We start from the raw sequence: 23,622 nt of genomic DNA, 5'->3' as shown, positions 1-23,622 counted from the left end.
TTACATGGACACCATCTGCCTAAAGGTGTCTATGGGAAATGACATTATGCTTGCAGCGAAACATGGTTGGAATGCCACCATCACTGGCACTTGGGTTGCTGGTATACTTATCATCTAGGAAGAAAGCTACCTTCTCCCATGAAAGCCTACCCGGTGCTCAATTTGTCATACAATAAGTGCCAGGTCTGTTGTCAGGAGGCCACTGCAACTTACACCACACATTTCCCATGCTATGTTGCCAGTGATAGTAACTACACAACTACTAACCATCACACTCTAACAATTCAGACTATTTCAGGCATCGAAAGCTACAAGAATGGCTTGGGTGACAGCTTATAGAATTTTTTATGTATATTTAAGTAATAGTTAACTGTTAAAGTGGCCATCTCTAAATTAGCGAGACAGCGCCACATTGTGGCAGACTGTCACAAGGGCCGGTGTTGACGATTAAGTTCCAGTGCCCAGCACCCGACAACAAAGGCTCAAATTAAACACTGCCTACTCCTCTCCCAAAGCTTATCAGTTCCTAGCAGGACTCAAGGAACATTGTGTCTGCCCGGGGGCTTACTCCCATGCCATATGAGGCATCAAAGGGATGCTTCTTCCACTGGTTCATCACCTCTCCGGCTGCTATCCATAGAAGATGGAACTTGATCAATGACAGTATAAATCCCTTGCCAAGTAAAAAGACTACCTGAGTCCCTGGTGGGAGAAGGGCCCATATTCAACTAGATCACTATGGAAGAACTAACCTTCAGTCTGGTGCACACTGTGACGTCACCAGAATAAGCCCAAAACACTGGTAGTCTGAGGAGAGTGGAATATGTAAAGCCCTGTAGCCAAATGCTCTCTTTGTTCCAGTGCTTTAAGGCGAGGAGCAAATTCTGTTTCTGAACTGCTCTTCTTTAGGTCTTGGAGGTACACCTTATGCTAACACCCCAGAGGCTTGAAGAGTGCCCAAGGAAGTTTGGACCATCCCAAAATATCAGTGGTACGACTGCGCCTGCATTCTGTCATCTGGACAACCTGGAGTCCATCAATACTCAGTCAGTGTGCTGCTGTGCATGCTGACCTTTGAACTAGCCTGCATTCAATGCAGATTATACCAGACTGACTCCAATTTCCTTGATCTCACTAAAGAGGTGGCAAAGCGAACCAGTTACTCCTCTCAGCCACATGTGAGGGGGTTTCTGCCTCTGGAGAGGAGAGGTCCCTGTGTTGCAGAGACTGGTGAACAACTGCTTTCACCCAGAGAATACACGTTCATACCGATGTGCTGCATTTCCTTCACCCCTGAATAACCCTCTTCCGTGGCAGACATTCCAGCTATTACCATTTCTCATCCATCTTGAGGTTGTCAGCCACCCAACATTTCATCTCTAAATGCCGGAGCCAGTCTGGCAACCTACTACTAGGCTGGAGTCATGGCTGCTTCACGTTGCTATGCTTCTTTGTGCTGTTCCTGGTGATACCTAGTGAGTCAGCGGCAGCCTGATCATGAACAGAAATCAAGGGACCCTGACATGGGCTCTGAATATCTGCACAAGTGTGATATATTAGGATCCCAGGGGCCGTATTACAGACAGTGCCACAGGGGCACAACGGGTGTTTGCACCCACTTTGCACACCCCGGGGCACTTACAGCCTGATTCATCAAGCTAAATTGCACTAACAAAGGGCAAGATTCTCAGAATCTTGCCTTTTGCGAGTGCAATTTTTGCATTTGGGATTCATCATCCCAAATGCAAAATTCGCTATTAAAGAATTTGCACATTTGCGAAGAATTGCATTTAAGGAATCTCTATTTGAGATTCCTTAAATGCAATTCATGATTCAATTAAAAATTGCGAAATTGCAATTTTGGGCCGCTATTTACTGAGAGGTCAGACCTCGTGGTAAATAGCAAAAACTTAGAAAAATGCATTTAAATGCATTTTTCTAAGTTGCATGTTACATACACACATGTCCTTTGGACATGTGTGTGCGCAATACCAATGTAGATTACATTTCAGGGGTGCTACAGGGTGTCCTTTGGACACCCCTGCACCCTTGAAATCGCAACCTTATTTGCAATTAGCTAATTGCTAATCGCATATAAGGAATAACTCCCCATTCATTCCTATGGGCCTGTAGGCCCATAGGAATGAATGGGGAGTTATTCCTTATTTGCGATCAGCAATTTGCTAATCGCAAATAAGGAACATGTAGGAATCGCAATATTTTTTGCGATTCCTACATGAATCCCGTTTTGCAAGTCCTTAATAGCGATTCCTTATGAATCGCTATTAGGGGCTCGCAAAACGGGAGAATGATGAATCAGGCTGTTTGTTATTAACAAGGGGGGGGGCAGAAGATTGTGCAGCCCCATCTGCCATACCGATAACACAGAAAGCGATATCTTCAAGGGGGTGTTCCTCATTTGCATGGGGGCGTGCCCCATGCGAATGAGGGAATCCTTTTGCCTCTGCGCTTGCGCCGTTTTACCAACGCGGGCGCAGAGGCAAAGAAGCTGTCAAGAGGCACACTCACAGTGCGCCACCTTTTAGGTAGCGCACTCTGCAGGGGGTAAAGAAGGTCCTAAGGCCACCCCAGACATCATCTTGCAGGAGGGTGCAGTCACTGATTACATCCATCTGCAAGGGGATCTCCAATCTCCTGCACTGTGAAACACAGAGAGCCTGCCAGCAGTTGTTCCGTATTTCACATGAATGCGCTTGCCAAGTTTGTGACTGCACTGAGGGCAGCGCATTCAACATAATGCTGTGCATTTTCCTTCAATGCGCTGGATGAAACTTTTTAAGAGTGTGCCCAGCACAAAGAAGGAAAATGCGCCGCATGTGTAATGTGGCTGCTCACGCATTTGCATTTCTCATTTGTCTGATAGACACAACCCTAAAGAGTACAAGGCCAGCTGCTCTGATGACAGGCTGTCAGTCTCAGGATGTCATGTTATGCAATTTTTTCTTCGAGCATCCACACAATAGAATTTGGTTATAAATATGTGCACAAAATGTATGCAAGGCAATTTACCAGTGGATTGCTCAGCATCAAGATCTTTTTGTTGAGGAACTTGGTGGCATTCAAGTCTGAAAACACTAGCTTCATTTGAATAAAACATCAAATCAGTAGGCATATTTTTAAAAAGAAAGAGTCCCAAATCAAGTAATTGACATATTAAGGGACATTTTAAGGAGTATGACGATACAGGTGAGTAATGAAGCAGAGGCAATTTACTTTAAGAGGGAAAACAATTTAAAGAATGATGGAGTCGTTTGTGAGAGACTCAGAGAAAGGTAGTATTCGGCAGAAAGAAGAAAATAAGAGACCTCATAAAAACAGGTCTGAAAAAACCCTCAGCTCAAGACGTTTTTCAGGATTCTCTTACCAGGCCAATCCGAGGCTTTTTGGCAGCTGCAACCGACAAAGATCCGGAAATTATACACTGTTTGGAAAAGAAACAAAAGTGGTTCACAGTGTGCAACAAGACGTTGCAAAAATGACATTCATTAACAGTGGATTATGGTTTAACATGTTTTAGTGAAGTATTATGTAATAAATGCCAGCAGACAGAAATAATTCACATTATGTATTTATTAGCCACAGCCTCAGCAGTCCCAAGGTAACTGACATACAGGGTATCTCTCAACTGTGAATCCACATAGGACATTCTACATTCCAGTGATGTAATGCTGGAATGTAGTGAGCATGAGATCACCACAATATCTCCCTTTTTTATAATATATAAATGCAAAACAAATAACAAAATAAGACATTAAATAAATATACTAATCAATTAGATTCAAACAATATAGGTGGGTAAATAGAAAAGAATTTCAGTCATGAAATCTCAAGGGTTTAACAATATTCCGTGTACAACTCTTTCGTTCAGACAAAGGATGAACAGAACGCTTAGACTCTGAAACATCAAAAGAAGATGTGAAAAAGGAACAACACGAGGACGCAAAGACGAACTAGATGGAACAGAAAGATCACGAGGAGGAACATCATGAGAATACACCTTCACAACCCTTCCCTTATTCCACCATTCATTCCTGCTGGTTCTCACTGCATTCCTGGTCACAACTTAAACTTAAACTCTGACAGGAGGTTTAAATTTTGACATCCCCTTAAGGACATGATTGGGATCTTTAACCCGAACCCAATCTCCCACAAACAAATCTCTTTCTATGGACTTTACTCTGTGCAGTGTTGTAGTGATACTTCATTTTAGCTTGAAATATTTCCACATTAGGTCTCACAACTTTGTCCACATTTAACATATGTTGATTCTTGTTCTGACACTCTTGTAACCATGCAGGACACAACCTAGAAGCAGGTGGACGTCCTCGTAGAATTTCAAATGGAGAGAGATCATAAACAGCATTTGGACATGACCTATGCGACCATAGCATTTCTTCAACAGCTTTGGACACGTATATCTTGTTTCGAATTGCCCACTGTATACACTCTGTCAATGTACGGTTAATTTTTTCTACTAGACCGTTGGCTTGAGGATGATATAAAGCAACACATTTATGTTTAATTGCATTTGAGTTGAGAAAATTTTTCATTTCTTTTGAAATAAATTGGACACCATTGTCTGAGACAATTTCTTTTGGAAAACCTTCTCTTAAAAATAAACTTATTAAAAACTTGATAACACTAACTGTGTTACCACTTCGACAAATTTTACTTCGCACCCTTTACTATAGTAGTCAACGACCACAATAGCGAATTTGAACTTTCGTGGAAGAACACCAAATGGACCAATGAAGTCTATGGCAAGTTTGGAGAACTTTATCACTAGTGGCACAAATAACACATGCCCGGACACTAGCTATAATAGCAGAATCTATCCCAGGCCTCCAATAACCATCTCTGATTTTCCTTTTGGTTATGGTCTACCCTAAGTGTCCTTGATGATCATATACAATGATCCTATTCCTCAAAGAGACAGGTGGAATAAATGTGTCTCCCCGTACCAACATTCCATTTTCTTCAATTGACAATTTGTCAGAGACTTTAAAATAAAGTTGTAATTCCTTGGTTAAAACTATTTCTTTTGGCCAGCTGTTCATTACATGCTTACTTACACTATCAACTCAACATCTTTCAAAGATTCCGACATCCACCCTTGTTCTGTAAATTTTGTGTTGTGGTAAACATCACCACAAGCAATTAAGCACTCTTCATCATTTTCATCATTATTTTCTGGATACTCACTAAAACTTAAAGGTGAACGAGATAAGTAATCCGCTCTTACATTCTTACCGCCTGGGATGTATTCAATAGCAAAACTATATTGTAAAAGTTTGGAACTTAACCTTGCTATTCTCGGTGTGTGATCTTTAATGGTACAACCACTCAAAATATTGACTAACGGTTTGTGGTCAGTCTTGAGAACAAATTTTCTTCCCCAAACAAAACATTTAAATCTTTCAACTGCCCAGCAGCAGCCTAAAAGTAATTTTTCGATAACAGTAAAAACTTTTTCATTAGAGCTCGAAGACCAAGCAAAACAAATGATCACTTCAACATGTCCCTTCATCTGTGCAATAGTGGCACCCAAACCGTCATTACTTCCATCTACTGTGATAATACATTGTTGTGTAGGATCAAAAGGTGCAAGAACACCGGCTGATATAATTTCAGTTTCAAATTCTTCTTGACAGTTTTTCTCCCATACAAAATTCTTCTCTTTCTTCAACACCAACGGTTTTAGCAGAGAAATGTTGAATGAATTTAGAGTAAAATTCACAAAGCCCTAAAAATGAGGCCACATTCTCCTTGCTCTTGGGGGTAGGAGCTTTGACTATTGCATCAACTAATCCAGGTCTAGGTTCAACTCCCTTCTCAGCAATCACATGGCCCAGATACTCAATGTTTTTTTTTTGCAAATTCACACTTCCCACGATTCGCAACAACTCCAAATTTTTTTAACCTCTCCAAGACTTCATGCATGCGTTTATCATGAACTGACAGATTTTACCCCGCTATTAAAATTTCATCTTGGAACGTTACCACACCGTCAATCCCTTCTAAAACATTCTCTAACACACGTTAAAAAACGGCTGCCGCCGACGCAAGGCCGAAAGGCATCCTTTTGAATTGATAGGTACCCATGGGAGAAACAAAAGCAGTTAAGTGTTGTGACGACTCCTCAAGTACATCCTGTTGATAGGCAGATGCTAAGTCAATTTTTTTTAAAAAACTTAGCACCCGAGAATGTACTTATAATGTAATCTATTCAACGTATAGGGTGGGAATCAATCCAAATAACTTTGTTAAGACTTCTTAAGTCCACACACACTCCCAGTTGGCCGTTCTTCCTGGCGATAAACAATGGACTTAACCATAAAGATGACTCAATGGGTTCTATCACACCATCAACACACATTTTTTTAAGAATCTTTGCCAAATGTTTACGTACACTAAAAGGCACATTCCTCAACTTATGTTTCACAGGTGTGACATCATCTCGTACTTTAATTTTGTGCTTGAAGCCTCTAATTTTACCCAACCTGTCATCAAATACTGCAGGAAAATGTTCAATCCATTTCGTACTGTTTTAAACCTTTTCAAGTGACTCTTTGTTATCCTCACACTCAGTTACTAAAGAAACTTGAACGTCTCTACACGGTCTGAGAGTCATCCCAAAAAGTCCTTGGTGATGCCATCCAAGTATATTTAGTCCTTTCTTAGCAATATATACTTTTCCAAAAATGGCACGATTTTTAAACCTGAGTTGGCACTCAAAAAACCAAGACAATTCGATTTTCCTACCATCACGCGTTACTGGATTCCTGTCTGGAGGGAATAACTCTCGTCTTCCCCAGACTTCAGCGAACAATTCATCGGTCACCATTGTCATTCTTGTCCCAGAATCAATAAGGAGTCTTACATTTTTCCCATCCACTTCAATGTCTTCATAAGGATCTACACAGTCAGGTTCATCATCTTGTACGACAACAATTAATCATGTCTGTCATTCCTCTTACACAACTTTGTTCCTCATCTGAACTGTCACTCGGATCCCCATCTGGAACAGAAATGATCTTGTCTTTAGGTGATTGAAAGACTTTTGCAAAATGCCCAATCTTGCTACACAACTTACATTTTACATATTTTGTGGGGCAAGGCCGATTTGGTCCATGATTGGAATACCCGCACCTAAAACAAATGTTTTTCTGTGAGAAAAACCCACCTTTATACACTTTTTTGGGGGGATATTGCTTGAAACCTTTGTTTTGTCTAGAGATCGTCTTTTCATTTACAACAGACAAACCACTAGTGACTTTACGAGTAAGTTCTTTTAACGCTTTACGTGACACTTCAATACCTTTAACTATGTTGATTGTTTTTAATAGTAAGAAGTTTTTCTTGTACTTTTTTATCCCAGCAACGTACTACTATCTAATCACGTATTAGTTGATCTGCGAACTTTTCATATTCACATTCTGAAGCTGACATACGTAACACAGCAACATAAGTATCTATAGACTCATCCTTCAACTGTTCTCTAGTAAAAAACGTATGTCTGTTCAAACTCGTTTGTACATCAAACCGGTTCTCTAATTATTTACAGCCAATTAATATTCATCTAAATCTTCTTGATCATGGGGAATAGGATAGGGTGGTAGATGTTCATAAATAGATTGACCTTCGAAGCCTAAGTTATGTTCTAATAAAAACCTTTTATGTTCTGGTCGATACTTATTTCCACCGATAGCTCCTAAATATTTTGTAAAAGCTCTATACCAATTCCTCCAAGGTACAGGAGGATCTCCAGGAGTTTAAAAAAATGGAGGCGGAGCATTAACATTCTGCATGGTGACCATGACACTTCCTGAATTAACAAATCTGAACAATAATCTCCCAAATCTTGATGAAGCCAAAAAACATTTGATTGTATCATAAAGGTAAAAATTAGTTAACACAAGAAAATAAATATATATATGTAAAGATAGATATATATTATATATATATATATATATATATATATATATTCACTGAAAAAACCATAGGTTATAGACCATATATAGTTAGGAATTAGCATTTAAAAAACCTTATTTTACTCACACAAAACCATTGAAATTCCATATATAGTTAGTTGCACTAACTATATATGGCGCACCCGCAATCCACTGCTGATCATGTCACATATTACATCATTCATGACATGGTCAGTGACATCACTGATGACATCACTGATGACATCTCAAATGACATCACTGATGACATCACTGATGACATCTCAAATGACATCACTGATGACATCACTGATGACAACATCCAGTGACTGTATTTTTCTGTAAAGTTAAAATATGTCTTGAGTGGATGTATAAGTGTCTGGATGAAGGATTTAGTAGGTGCATGACTGACTGTATGAGTGAGTGATTAAATGTGTCTCACTGAATGCATGGGTTAGTGACTAAACTGTCTTAATTTGTGCATCATTATGTCTGTTGTTCTGTAAACTGCTGCATGTGTTGATCATTAGCTATACGAGAGGCTATATGTGTTATTAATTGGTTGCCCAAGTATTTCTATGGGAGATTGAGTTTGTGTGGGGGTGGCTGGAAGGTGTGAGACTCTATGCATAGATGTGTGAGCAGTTTATTCACTAGGTGTATGAGTTCAAGAGTGCATGTGGAAACAGCTACATGGGCAGTTGACTGTGTGCATGAGTGTATTGATGAGTGAATGGATATCTCAATGCTACATGTCATAGTAAGTACATATGTAAAACACAGTACATGTGAGAGTTGGCATATATAAATAACTGTGCATGAGAGCCACTGAATGAGTGAGTGGTTGTATCGATCATTGTGAACTTGTATCAGGGATTGTATAAGAGAGTAAATATGTGTTAGTATATGTTTCAATAAGTAAGGTGTGTTTAACTGTATAGTTGAAGAAATGGAGGTGAGATTGTTTCTTTGCATGACTGACTGGGTGTGTGAGTAACTCCATGGATGAGTGGCAGTGTGTGAGTGTCTGTATACACTGAGTGTATCTAAGGTTATATTAGAGTCTGAAGAGGTTTATCGTATTAGCACAAGAATGATGTCAAATGAGATGTCATCAGTGATGTCATCAGTGATGTCATTTGAGATGTCATCAGTGATGTCATCAGTGATGTCACTGACCATGTCATGAATGATGTAATATGTGACATGATCAGCAGTGGATTGCGGGTGCGCCATATATAGTTAGTGCAACTAACTATATATGGAATTTCAATGGTTTTGTGTGAGTAAAATAAGGTTTTTTAAATGCTAATTCCTAACTATATATGGTCTATAACCTATGGTTTTTTCAGTGAATTTTCAAGGTTTTGTAAATGCTAATTCCTAACTATATATGGTCTATAACCTATGGTTTTTTCAGTGAATTTCAATGGTTTTTTAATAGCAAATATCATAAGCTGTCGAATGTCAAGTACGTGGTAAGTAAAAACATTTTCGTGTTTATGCACACTGATCTGCTTTGAATGCTGCCCCCCACCCCTCATTTCTATTAGGAGTACTCTCTCTTTGCAGATAGTGAAGGGTAGTTAACGCAGCCCTTTGCCCCCTTTGTAATCCGTCGTGCCTGCTTCTCTCTCCATTTGATTGATTGTTCTCTTTGGTTCATTCTCTATTTACAAACAAGCACAGAGTCGCAATACTCTGTTTAGTCTTTGCAGATAGCGAAAAATCGTGTAAAAAAACAAAAGGAATCGAGCAAAATCAGTAGGCCACTAATGGGATCTCTTTTTGACCTCGCTAAAATAGAAACATTAGGAACAACCTGTTGAAAATAGCAATGCGTATGTACATAAGCGGCGTTCATTTGTGTTCACAGTACCCCTTGTTGATTGTTTCAATCGAGCATTGAATTGTTCGATGTTAATTCTCTTAAGGATCTTCTCTACCTGCAAACGAGGAAGAATAGGAATATTCTCTCTCCCTTTGCAGATAGTGAAGGGTAGGTAACGCAAGCCTTTAACACGTCGTACCTATTTCATTCCTCATTGATTGATTGATTGTCCGAACATTGACTGTTTGGGAATTAGTTCTTTTTGGAGGTATTCCCTGTTTGCAAATAAACGTAGGAAAATCTTTGCAAGTAGTGAAAGGGTACGTAATGCGGACCTTTCTCCCCCGTTGTAATCTGTCATGCCTATCTACTCCCCACTGATTGATGCACCTGTTTCACCCGGACCATTTACTAGACATACGTCATCTGGCCCGACCAGAGAGCACCCCTAGTGAAAAGGACATATGCAATAATAACGAAGTGATCACTGTATCCTGTTAACAGAAACTTTAGCATGAAACAACCTGGAAAGAAAAGAATAGGAAAACGAAAATCAGTAGGCCACTGATGAACATGAACTTTTATTAAACAACGAACAAAGAAACGATAACATAACGTAATGATAAAACCTATTAATGTCCTAGAAACAAGAAAACGTTAAAATATGCCAGTGGTGAGAGACCAGAAAAACAGTAAGAGAAACCAAATCACCCCTCGCTGTCCCACCGCCTGCCACGCCAAAAAAATCGATAGACTAGGGAAAATGCAAGTCAGTAGAACATCCGCCCCCACTCTGGAAACTTCCAAGGTGGGGCAGGGTTCCGGCTACGCCCAGCCGGGAGCAGCCCATATAAGGCAGGTCCTGCTGCCACGCCTCGGCCAGGAGATCCTAACGTAGGGTGTAGCCGGAGGAGAGGCCGAGACCAACGGGACCCGGCCAGGGGATTGCCTTTACAACGCTGAACAGTTGCAGGGGGGGGGAATGTCTCCTCGACCCTCCCCTCTCTCTCCCAGTCCGGCCGCGGTGGCCCTTGAGAGTTGCAGGTAGTCCCGCCACATGCTCTTCCGGTCCGGCCACCAACGGTCGGGGGGCCGAGGCCGACGGAATCCGGCTGCAGCCGATAAACCAAGAAACCCGTTCATGGGGCCAGAGCCAGGGGCGTCCGGCCGACATCTACCGGAAGCCCGGCCCGAAGACGGACGGGACACTTCTTCTTTCTTGTATAATTGCTGCAACAACCCTGGGGGGGGATGTCTTGCACATGCCTCCGACCCCCTCCCCTCGTCCTCATCGCCTGGTCCGGCCATAACAAATCTCAAGCGAGACGCCGTGGGGTGCACTGGGAGGGAGAGACGGTGCGAACAGGCCTCTCCCGCCTCCCCAGGTGGAGGCTTCCCAGCTGCACCCTCAGCGGTCCAGGCGCCCGGAAAAGAGTTCTTCCACTGTGGCCATGCTGCAACGTCTCGCCCGGCAGGGTGGAGCCCGTCCGCTCATTTGACCCCGCGATCGCCAGTAGCTACCGAACTCTCAAAATGGCGGTCGACCTGGCAAGAGCGGGCCCAGCATAAAGAAATGGCCCGGTCACTGGTTGACTCCACCACCGTAGTCCTCCACGACCTTGAAGATTCTAGAGGAGCCGCGGGAGTCTCCGACCCCCGATGGGGAATGACTGCCATGATCACCCGTGGAGTGACGAAACTGTATCCGCGGGACGTCGGCGCCAGCCTCACTTTGAATTACTAGAATCCTGCAGACCTCACTTCCGGTGAAAGCACAGTGTGACCCGGTAGGAAAAATTGTTGCACCCCCTCCCCTTTTTGACTGATAGTTCAAACCACCGATCCTTTCCTTTGCCCTTTTAACGGAACTTTGGACTGCCTCCCCCTCTTTTACATTTTCTAGAGAAAACAAAACATTAACCACTACATTAGCATAGCAGTTGACACCAGAACTGTTTTCAAATTGAAAACCAACAACATCTTCAACAGAATCCTTTTTGTTTCTGCTGTGACCCTGCTCCAGCACAGGCATTGTCCCCAGCAGTAATTCTGCAATGCCGGTAAGAATAGCTGTGGTGCCTACTGGACTCACTCACCCCCGCGGCGCCCCACGCCGTTATTTGCTGGGCGGCAACTTGCTAGACATCACCTTCGTGACATCCAGATTTCAGCGCGTTCTGCTGCCTTGGAACTATTCGCACAACAGACCGCTACTGACAAGAATATTTCATTATTGGTGCTGTCAATTTCAATAAATCTATTGGATAATTCAAAAGAAATTGCCACGGTCTCTTCGTTGTTTAAATGTTTTTACTGTTTTTGTTTTGTTGTATATATTTATATGTTATTAAAGTTTTATATTCCTACTACTTTGTTGGAGTGCTATATATTTTTTATGTGACACATAATTGTAAAAACTTTGATGTACAAAGAGTCATTCCTGGAATCTTCCGCTTCAGGCTCGGTCCCCTCCCCAATCACAATACAGGATAGTTTTCAGATAGTAGGAACACGTGTGGTGTGACGGATCTCATCGGGTGTGGGCCTTGATCTACTATAACTCCTTTGAAGAGGGGTGATTCTTTACAGCTGGGGCCATAAACTACATCTGCAGGGCTAGCTGATAGCCTGGACAATCGGACACAGAGGAAGAGGAGTGTCACAGGGTGCGGTAGTGAATAGGGCGAAAGGGAGGTGTCGGGCGGGCACAGTGTGATTCTCAGGGAAGAGCAGCGCAGATGGGGGGAGGTTTATTGCCCATGCATAAGACAGAGAGCGGGGGTGACCAGTGCCTGGGGAAGATGCTTGCGAGGGTGAGGAGCCATGCTACGAATCGACAGCGTGCAGAGAGTGGGTCTGGTCAAGACATCTAAAATGGCTGCCGTGCACGACAAAAGTGTGGCATTTCAAAAAAGGCAAGATGGCGCAGACAATGTTTTTCAACACTTCCTCATTTCCTTCGAATCGAACGTTAACAGACGTTGGGGCATATTACCAAAGTTAAGCGATATTTATCGCTAACGATGCTTACCAACCAATTTTTTACCACTAAGCATCGTCAGAAATTATCGAAGATAAACCTTACTATTATCAAGGTTTATCGCAAATGCGATAATAAACGGCCGCAATGCATGAATATCGCTAAAAACTCAGCGATATTCATGCATTACCGAGCTAATACTCTTAGCCATGTTATCCACCTCCCATTGGATAACATGGCTAAGAACTGCTCAGGGCAGGTGTTACTTTTTGGAGATATTCGCGCTTAGCGCGAATATCTCCAAAAGTTGGTAATAGGAGATAGATATCTTGCATGTTGTAATGCAAGTTATTGTGGTATATGGAACTCATACCATAATCTCTCAGGAAAGCAGAAACTGATCCTTTTGGGACCGCCTAAAAAGGCCTAGGGGGTGAGGAGTACTCTACTTTGCCCCCTTTTCACGTTCCGAACTATTTTATTTTACTCTCTTCTGTAATTACACAAAATACCAGCGATAAGATGCATCGGAGACACACAGTGAGAGAAAGGAGGCCGGAGATGAAGAAGACATGTCAAATACACATTGGAGATAATATAGTGGCAGAAGGGAAGTAAATATGAGTAAACTTACCATGTAACATAAAAATGTTGCACTCTATACTATAAGTCTCATTTTATACTACAATCACTTCGCTACAACCTCATAAATTAAAAATAAAAATAAATAATGTCTCAAACAATTTTTGATTTCTAAATATAAATTTATTCTTCAGAATTTTCTAAATTTGAAACAACTAGTAACATGTCCTCATCAGTAATTTCCTCTTCAATCATCTCATCTGGAATCTCCTCATTAAAAGTCTGCAATGATGATTCTTGTAACTCTATGGTCTCCAAACACTCGATAAATTCGCCATCAAGAGATTGATCAAAAAAATCATTCAAGTCATCTCCTCCTTCTGACAATATTTCATTATTGGTGCTGTCCATTTCAATCAATGTAGTGGAATCATTCAAGTCATCTCCTCGTGACAATATTTCATTATTGGTGCTCTCAATTTCAATCAATGTAGTGGAATCATTCAAGTCATCTCCTCCTTGTGACAATATTTCATTCTTGGTGCTGTCCATTTCAATCAATCTAATGGAATCATACAAGCCATCTCCTCCTTGTGACAATATTTCATTATTGGTGCTCTCAATTTCAATCAATGTAGTGGAATCATTCAAGTCATCTCCTTGTGACAATATTTCATTCTTGGTGCTGTCCATTTCAATCAATCTAATGGAATCATACAAGTCATGTCCTCCTTGTGACAATATTTCATTATTGGTGCTCTCAATTTCAATCAATGTAGTGGACAATTCAAAAGAAATTGCCACGGTCTCTTCATTGTGAGCCATTTTATTTTGAAATTGCTTGCTGTAAATTGCAGAAAAAAATAATCACTTTCATTTATCGTTTTTAGTAATACATAATATAAAACTAACTTCATCAAGTATTTAGTATAACAGAAGGACTGCAAATAAATAACAGAAAACATTTTTCAAATTATCTTCAAGTGTACAACATAGTTCCCCTTACAAATTAACAACTCACCTTTTTAAAAGTAGCAGAAGTGTTAGTACTGTGTAAATCAAACACCAGAAATTCACCACCAAAAATTCCTCACAAATGTACCTCAGACAGTAGTATCACAAAATGGCTGTGGTTTCCTCTCATTTGACATATATACATAACCAATTAACTTTCATCACACACAAATACAAAACCAAAGTAACATTTTAATTGGTTCTAAATTTCAACACTTTCAAATGTGTTTTCCCCATGCAATTTTCCATAGGACATTTACATACGTCTACAGCCTGAATGGCTGAACGGAATTACACCAAACTTGGCAAAATGGTACATCAAACCTAAGAGGTCAGGAAGGATCTACTATGCCTCCTTATGGTCATTTCCCCCTTCGCTTTGGCCTCCTCTTGTCTCTCAATCCTACCGAGGGACAAGATGGCGGCCGCTACGGACTGTTTGGAATGTTGACAGACGCCGGAGAACCAATCAGCTTCGCAAAGCTCCGTAACGCGAAAAGTACGCGAAGCGGAGCGCTGTTACAGATATATATCTTTTTTTCAACGTTAATTTCTCAAAATCCACTGGAGCACATATATTGAGACCTAGCAAAGGCACATCGGGCTACCAGTCCCTAATATTTTGCCAAGTTTCGTGCAAATCCATTCAGCCGTTCGATTATTATTATTTTGGTTTTTTTTTGCCCCGCGAGGCCCTTTTAAAACCTCCACATCAAACCTAGGGGGTCAGCGAGGATCTACTATGCCCCCTTATAGTTATTTCCCCCTTTGTTTTGACCTCCTCTTGTCTCTCGATCCTACCGAGAGACAAGATGGCGGCCGCTACGGACTGTTTGGAATGTTGACAGACGCCGGAGAACCAATCAGCTTCGCTTCACAAAGCTCCGTTGCGCGAAAAGTCCGCGAACCAGAGCGCTAACCGGTCCGCTGTTACAGATATATATCTTTTTTTAAACGTTAATTTCTCAAAATCCACTGGAGCACATATATTGAGACCTACAAAAGGCACATCGGGCTACCAGTCCCTACAATTTTGCCAAGTTTCGTGCAAATCCATTCAGCCGTTCGGGCTAAAAGTGAGGCCAACCGCCCTATGGAAAACTCAATGTTAAAAACACGTTTTGGGACCCCCCTTTTTTCTCGGCCCCCACTGGACGAACCCCCCCCTAAATTTTCAAGGGCTGCTCAGAAACAAAATGTGCCATTTTCCTGAAAATTTCAGCCGATTCCGTCCACAAACGCCAAAGTTATTAGACATAGAATTTTCAAAAAACCCATAGAGAAAAAATCCTAACTATATATACCTACTGGCGACCGCCAGTAGGTAATATATATATATATATATATATATATATATATATATATATATATATATATATATATATATATATATATATATATATATATATATATTCACTGAAAAAACCATAGGTTATAGACCATATATAGTTAGGAATTAGCATTTACAAAACCTTGAAAATTCACTGAAAAAACCATAGGTTAGAGACCATATATAGTTAGCTGGACATTTTATTGACATGAAACCAATGAAATTCCATATATAGTTAGTTGCACTAACTATATATCGCGCACCCGCAATCCACTGCTGATGATTTCACATATTACATCATTCATGACATGGTCAGTGACATCACTGATGACATCACTGATGACATCTCAAATGACATCACTGATGACATGACTGATAACAACATCCAGTGATTTTTTGTTTCTGTAAAGTTTAAATATGTCTTACATATTGAAGAATGAGTGGATGTGTAAGTGTCTGGACGAAGGATTTAGTAGGTGCATGACTGACTGTATGAGTGAATGATTAAATGTGTCTCACTGAGTGCATGGGTTAGTGACTAAACTGTCTTAATTTGTGCATCATTATGTCTGTTGTTCTGTAAACTGCTGCATGTGTTGATCAGTAGCTATATGAGTAACTATATGGGTTATTGATTGATTGCCCAAGTATTTGTATGAGAGACTGAGTGTGTGTGTGGCTGGCTGGGAGGTGTGTGACTCTGTGCAGATCAATGTGTACTTGTATCAATGATTGTATAAGAAGGTAAGTATGTGTTAGTATATGTTTGAAAATGTAAGGTGCTCTATGTTTAACTGTATAGACAAGAAAATGGAAGTGTCATTGATTCTTTACAGGACTGACTAGGTGTGTGAGTAACTCCATGGATGAGTGGCAGACTGTGAGTGTCTGTATAGGTGTATGAGTGCATATGATAGTGTTGTAAAGATGAGTGATTGTATGTATGAATGATTGTGTGGGTGAATGAGTGAAGGTGTGTGTAGACGTAGGAATCAGTGAGTGCGTATGTAGTAACTAGTATTGGTGTGTCAATGGTTTCAAAAATTATACTCTGTATTTAACACTGGGCGAAACAGAGGTTATATTAAAATGTGAGGAGATGCATTGTATTGTCACATGAATGATATCATCAGTGATGTGGTCATTGATGTCAAATGAGATGTCATCAGTGATGTCATCAGTGATGTCATTTGAGATGTCATCAGTGATGTCATCAGTGATGTCACTGACCATGTCATGAATGATGTAATATGTGACATCATCAGCAGTGGATTGCGGGTGCGCGATATATAGTTAGTGCAACTAACTATATATGGAATTTCATTGGTTTTATGTCAATAAAATGTCCAGCTAACTATATATGGTCTCTAACCTATGGTTTTTTCAGTGAATTTTCAAGGTTTTGTAAATGCTAATTCCTAACTATATATGGTCTATAACCTATGGTTTTTTCAGTGAATTTCAATGGTTTTTTAATAGCAAATATCATAAGCTGTCGAATGTCAAGTACGTGGTAAGTAAAAACATTTTCGTGTTTATGCACACTGATCTGCTTTGAATGCTGCCCCCCACCCCTCATTTCTATTAGGAGTACTCTCTCTTTGCAGATAGTGAAGGGTAGTTAACGCAGGCCTTTGCCCCCGTTGTAATCCGTCGTGCCTGCTTCTCTCTCCATTTGATTGATTGTTCTCTTTGCTTCATTCTCTATTTACAAACAAGCACAGAGTCGCAATACTCTGTTTAGTCTTTGCAGATAGCGAAAAATTGTGTAAAAAAACAAAAGGAATCGAGCAAAATCAGTAGGCCACTAATGGGATCTCTTTTTGACCTCGCTAAAATAGAAACATTAGGAACAACCTGTTGAAAATAGCAATGTGTATGTACATAAGCGGCGTTCATTTGTGTTCACAGTACCCCTTGTTGATTGTTTGAATCGAGCATTGAATTGTTCGAAGTTGGTTCTCTTAAGGATCTTCTCTGCCTGCAAACGAGGAAGAATAGGAATATTCTCTCTCCCTTTGCAGATAGTGAAGGGTAGGTAACGCAAGCCTTTAACACGTCGTACCTATTTCATTCCTCATTGATTGATTGATTGTCCGAACATTGACTGTTTGGGAATTAGTTCTTTTTGGAGGTATTCCCTGTTTGCAAATAAACGTAGGAAAATCTTTGCAAGTAGTGAAAGTGTAGGTAATGCGGACCTTTCTCCCCCGTTGTAATCTGTCATGCCTATCTACTCCCCACTGATTGATGCACCTGTTTCACCCGGACCATTTACTAGAGATAGGTCATCTGGCCCAACAAGAGAGCACCCCTAGTGAAAAGGACATATGCAATAATAACGAAGTGATCACTGTATCCTGTTAACAGAAACTTTAGCATGAAACAACCTGGAAAGAAAAGAATAGGAAAACGAAAATCAGTAGGCCACTGATGAACTTTTTATTAAATAACAAACAAAAAAAAGATAACAATACGTAATGATAAAACCTATTATTGTCCTAGAAACAAGAAACGTTAGAAGTAAGCCCGTAATAAGAAACCTGAAAACATCGCCCCTCACTGCCCCAAAACGTGTCTGTCCCACCGCCTGCCACGGCCAAATAACGGCAAACTGGGAAAGATAGAAGTCAGCAGACATCCGCCCCATTCTAGAAACTTCCAAAGGGCAACAGGTTTTCGGCTACGCCCAGCCGGAAGCAACACATATAAGGCGGGTCCTGCTGCCACGCCTCGGCCAGGAGATCATCACGTAGGGTGTAGCCGGAGGAGAGGCCAAGGCCAGCGGGACCCGGCCAGGGGGATTGACAACGCTGGAGAGTTGCAGGGGGGGGAATGTCCGTGTCCTCGACCCTCCCCTCTCTCTCCCAGTCCGGCCGCGGTGGCCCTTGACAGTTGCAGGTAGTCCCGCCACATTCTCTACCGGTCCGGCCACCAACGGCCGGGGCCGATGGGATCCGGCTGCAGCCGATAAACCAAGGAACCCGTTCATGGGGCCAGAGCAAGGGGCGTCCGGCCGACATCCACCGGAAGCCCGGCCCGAAGACGGACGGGACATTTCTTCTTTCTTCAATAATGGCTTTGACAACACTGGGGGGGATGTCTTGCACATGCCTCCGACCCCCCCCCCCCTCGTCCACATCGCCTGGTCCGGCCATAACAAATCTCAAGCGAGACGCCGTGGGGTGCACTGGGAGGGAGAGACGGTGCGAACAGGCCTCTCCCGCCTCCCCAGTGGAGGCTTCCCACCTGCACCCTCAGCGCTCCAGGCGCCCGGAAAAGGGTTCTTCCACTGTGGCGATGCTGCAACGTCTCGCCCGGCAGGGTGGAGCCCGTCCGCTCATTTGACCCCGCGATCGCCAGTAGCTACCGAACTCTCAAAATGGCGATCGACCTGGCAAGAGCGGGCCCAGCATAAAGAAATGGCCCGGTCACTGGTTGACTCCACCACCGTAGTCCTCCACGACCTTGAAGATTCTAGAGGAGCCGCGGGAGTCTCCGACCCCCGCAGACACCCCCGATGGGGAATGACTGCCATGATCGCCCGTGGAGTGACGAAACTGTATCCGCGGGACGTCAGCGCTCCCATGCTGGCGCCAGCCTCACTTTGAATTACTAGAATCTTGCAAACCTCAGTTCCGGTGAAAGCACACTGTGACCCGGTAGGAAAAATTGTTGCACCCCCTCCCCTTTTTGACTGATAGTTCAAACCACCGATCCTTTCCTTTGCCCTTTTACCAGAACTTTGCACTGCCTCCCCCTCTTTTACATTTTCTAGAGAAAACAAAACATTAACCACTACATTAGCATAGCAGTTGACACCAGAACTGTTTTCAAATTGAAAACCAACAACATCTTCAACAGAATCCTTTTTGTTTCTGCTGTGACCCTGCTACAGCACAGGCATTGTCCCCAGCAGTAATTCTGCAATGCCGGTAAGAATAGCTGTGGTGCCTACTGGACTCACTCACCCCCGCGGCGCCCCACGCCGTTATTTGCTGGGCGGCAACTTACTAGACATCACCTTCGTGCCATCTAGATTTCAGCGCGTTCTGCTGCCTTCGAACTATTCGCACAACAGACTGCTACTGACGACCCACCCCCAGGCAACATCTTCTGAATTTTCATAATTTGAAAGAACTAGTAACATGTCCTCATCAGGAATTTCCTCATGAAAAGTCTGCAATGATGATTCTTGTAACTCTATGGTCTCCAAACATTCGATAAATTCGCCATCAAGAGATTGATCAAAAAAATCATTCAAATCATCTCCTCCTTGTGAGAATATTTCGTTATTGGTGCTGTCAATTTCAATAAATGTATTGGATAATTCAAAAGAAATTGCCACGGTCTCTTCGTTGTTTAATTGTTTTTACTGTTTTTGTTTTGTTGTATATATTTATAAGTTATTAAAGTTTTATAATCCTACTACTTTGTTGGAGTGCTATATATTTTTAATGTGACACATAAATGTAAAAACTTTGATGTACAAAGAGTCATCCCTGGAATCTTCCGCTTCAGGCTCGGTCCCCTCCCCAATCACAATACAGGATGGTTTTCAGATAGTAGGAACACGTGTGGTGTGACGGATCTCATCGGGTGTGGGCCTTGATCTACTATAACTCCTTTGAAGAGGGGTGATTCTTTACAGCTGGGGCCATAAACTACATCTGCAGGGCTAGCTGATAGCCTGGACAATCGGACACAGAGGAAGAGGAGTGTCAGAGGGTGCGGTAGTGAATAGGGCGAAAGGGAGGTGTCGGGCGGGCACAGGGTGTGATTCTCAGGGAAGAGCAGCGCAGATGGGGAGAGGTTTATTGCCCATGCATAACACAGAGAGCGGGGGTGAGCAGTGCCTGGGGAAGATGCTTGCGAGGGGGAGCCATGCTACGAATCGACAGCGTGCAGAGAGTGGGTCTGGTCAAGGCATCTAAAATGGCTGCCGTGCACGACAAAAGTGTGGCATTTCAAAAAAGGCAAGATGGCGCAAACAATGTTTTTCAACACTTCCTCATTTCCTTTGAATCGAACGTTAACAGACGTTGGTGCATATTACCAAAGTTAAGCGATATTTATCGCTAACGATGCTTACCAACGAATTTTTTACCGCTAAGCATCGTCAGAAATTATCGAAGATAAACCTTGCTATTATCAAGGTTTATCGCAAATGCGATAAAAAACGACCGCAATGCATTAATATCGCTGAAAACTCCGCGATATTCATGCATTACCGAGCTAATGCTCTTAGCCATGTTATCCACCTCCCATTGGATAACATGGCTAAGAACTGCTCAGGGCAGGTGTTAGTTTTTGGAGATATTCGCGCTTAGCGCGAATATCTCCAAAAGTTGGTAATAGGAGATATATATCTTGCATGTTGTAATGCAAATTATTGTGGTATATGGAACTCATACCATAATCTCTCAGGAAAGCAGAAACTGATCCTTTTGGGACCGCCTGAGAAGGCCTAGGGGGTGAGGGGTACTCTACTTTGCCCCCTTTTCACGTTCCGAACTATTTTATTTTACTCTCTTCTGTAATTACACAAAATGGCAGCGATAAGATGCATCAGAGACAGACAGTGAGAGAAAGGAGGCCGGAGATGAAGAAGAGATGTCAAATACACATTGGAGATAATATAGTGGGAGAAGGGAAGTAAATATGAGTAAACTTACCATGTAACATAAAAAATGTTGCACTCTATACTATAAGTCTCATTTTATACTACAATCACTTCGCTACAACCTCATAAATTAAAAATAAAAATGAATAATGTCTCAAACAATTTTTGATTTCTAAATATAAATTTATTCTTCTGAATTTTCTAAATTTGAAAGAACTAGTAACATGTCCTCATCAGGAATTTCCTCTTCAATCATCTCATCTGGAATCTCCTCATTAAAAGTCTGCAATGATGATTCTTGTAACTCTATGGTCTCCAAACATTCGATAAATTCGCCATCAACAGATTGATCAAAAAAATCATTCAAGTCATCTCCTCCTTGTGACAATATTTCATTATTGGTGCTGTCAATTTCAATCAATGTAGTGGAATCATTCAAGTCATCTCCTCCCTGTGACAATATTTCATTATTGCTGCTGTCAATTTCAATCAATGTAGTGGACAATTCAAAAGAAATTGCCACGGTCTCTTCATTGTGAGCCATTTTATTTTGAAATTGCTTGCTGTAAATTGCAGAAACAAATAATCACTTTCATTTATCGTTTTTAGTAATACATAATATAAAACTAACTTTATCAAGTATTTAGTATAACAGAACGACTGCAAATAAATAACAGAAAACATTTTTCAAATTATCTTCAAGTGTACAACATAGTTCCCCTTACAAATTAAAAACTCACCTTTTTAAAAGTAGGAGAAGTGTTAGTACTGTGTAAATCAAACACCAGAAATTCACCACCAAAAATTCCTCACAAATGTACCTAAGACAGTAGTATCACAAAATGGCTGTGGTTTCCTCTCATTTGAGATATATACATAACCAATTAACTTTCATCACACACAAATACAAAACCAAAGTAACATTTTAATTGGTTCTAAATTTCAACACTTTCAAATGTGTTTTCCCCATGCAATTTTCCATAGGACATTTACATACGTCTACAGCCTGAATGGCTGAACGGAATTACACCAAACTTGGCAAAATGGTACATCAAACCTAAGAGGTCAGGAAGGATCTACTATGCCCCCTTATGGTCATTTGCCCCTTCGCTTTGGCCTCCTCTTGTCTCTCGATCCTACCGAGAGACAAGATGGCGGCCGCTACGGACTGTTTGGAATGTTTACAGACGCCGGAGAACCAATCAGCTTCGCAAAGCTCCGTAACGCGAAAAGTACGCGAAGCGGAGCGCTGTTACAGATATATATCTTTTTTTGAACGTTAATTTCTCAAAATCCACTGGAGCACATATATTGAGACCTAGCAAAGGCACATCGGGCTACCAGTCCCTAATATTTTGCCAAGTTTCGTGCAAATCCATTCAGCCGTTCGATTATTATTATTATTTTTTTTTTTGCCCCGCGGGGCCCTTTTAAAACCTCCACATCAAACCTAGGGGGTCAGCGAGGATCTACTATGCCCCCTTATGGTCATTTGCCCCTTCGCTTTGGCCTCCTCTTGTCTCTCGATCCTACCGAGAGACAAGATGGCGGCCGCTACGGACTGTTTGGAATGTTCACAGATGCCGGAGAACCAATCAGCTTCGCTTCACAAAGCTCCGTACCGCGAAAAGTCCGCGAACCGGAGCGCTGCCCGGTCCGCTGTTACAGATATATATCTTTTTTTGAACGTTAATTTCTCAAAATCCACTGAAGCACATATATTGAGACCTAGCAAAGGCACATCGGGCTACCAGTCCCTACAATTTTGCCAAGTTTCGTGCAAATCCATTCAGCCGTTCGGGCTAAAAGTGAGGCCAACCGCCCTATGGGAAACTCAATGTTAAAAACACGTTTTGGGACCCCCCTTTTTTCTCGGCCCCCCCTTCATGAAACCCCCCCAAATTTTCAGGGGCTGCTCAGAAACAAAATGTTCCATTTTCCTGAAAATTTCAGCCAATTCCGTCCACAAACGCCAAAGTTATTAGACATAGAATTTTCAAAAATCCCATAGAGAAAAAATCCTAACTATATATACCTACTGGCGACCGCCAGTAGGTAATATATATATATATATATATATATATAGTTGCTTTCAAATTATGACTTCTGTTCACGTGTGCACATCATGGATTTGCATATTATTCAACCATGAGTTGTTATTTCAACCTGTGTGTAGTTAAATCTTCTTCAGTGTGCCGTTACTTTGGACTGCAAAGAAGATATGTAATTTTTCTTATGAATACATTCCTACTGCGTGTGCACACCACGGATATGCAGAGATGATATATAAAT

General features: G+C 41.7%; 1 protein-coding gene across 1 annotated transcript in view; it reads right to left on the bottom strand.

Moving 5' to 3' along the window:
• Positions 1-23,622, bottom strand: part of LOC144766891 (membrane-spanning 4-domains subfamily A member 4A-like) — a 458,387-nt gene that overhangs the window by 207,360 nt on the left and 227,405 nt on the right. Inside the window, exon 4 of the mRNA XM_078650602.1 lies at positions 3,386-3,442. Coding sequence (XP_078506728.1) covers positions 3,386-3,442 — 57 coding nt within the window. The remainder of the gene's footprint in view (positions 1-3,385; positions 3,443-23,622) is intronic.

The sequence above is a fragment of the Lissotriton helveticus genome, chromosome 7 (genome assembly GCF_964261635.1).
Source record: "Lissotriton helveticus chromosome 7, aLisHel1.1, whole genome shotgun sequence".
NCBI lineage: Eukaryota > Metazoa > Chordata > Amphibia > Caudata > Salamandridae > Lissotriton > Lissotriton helveticus.
The sequence above is the reverse complement of the archived record's forward strand: the minus strand, read 5'-3'. Positions and strand labels throughout refer to the sequence as shown.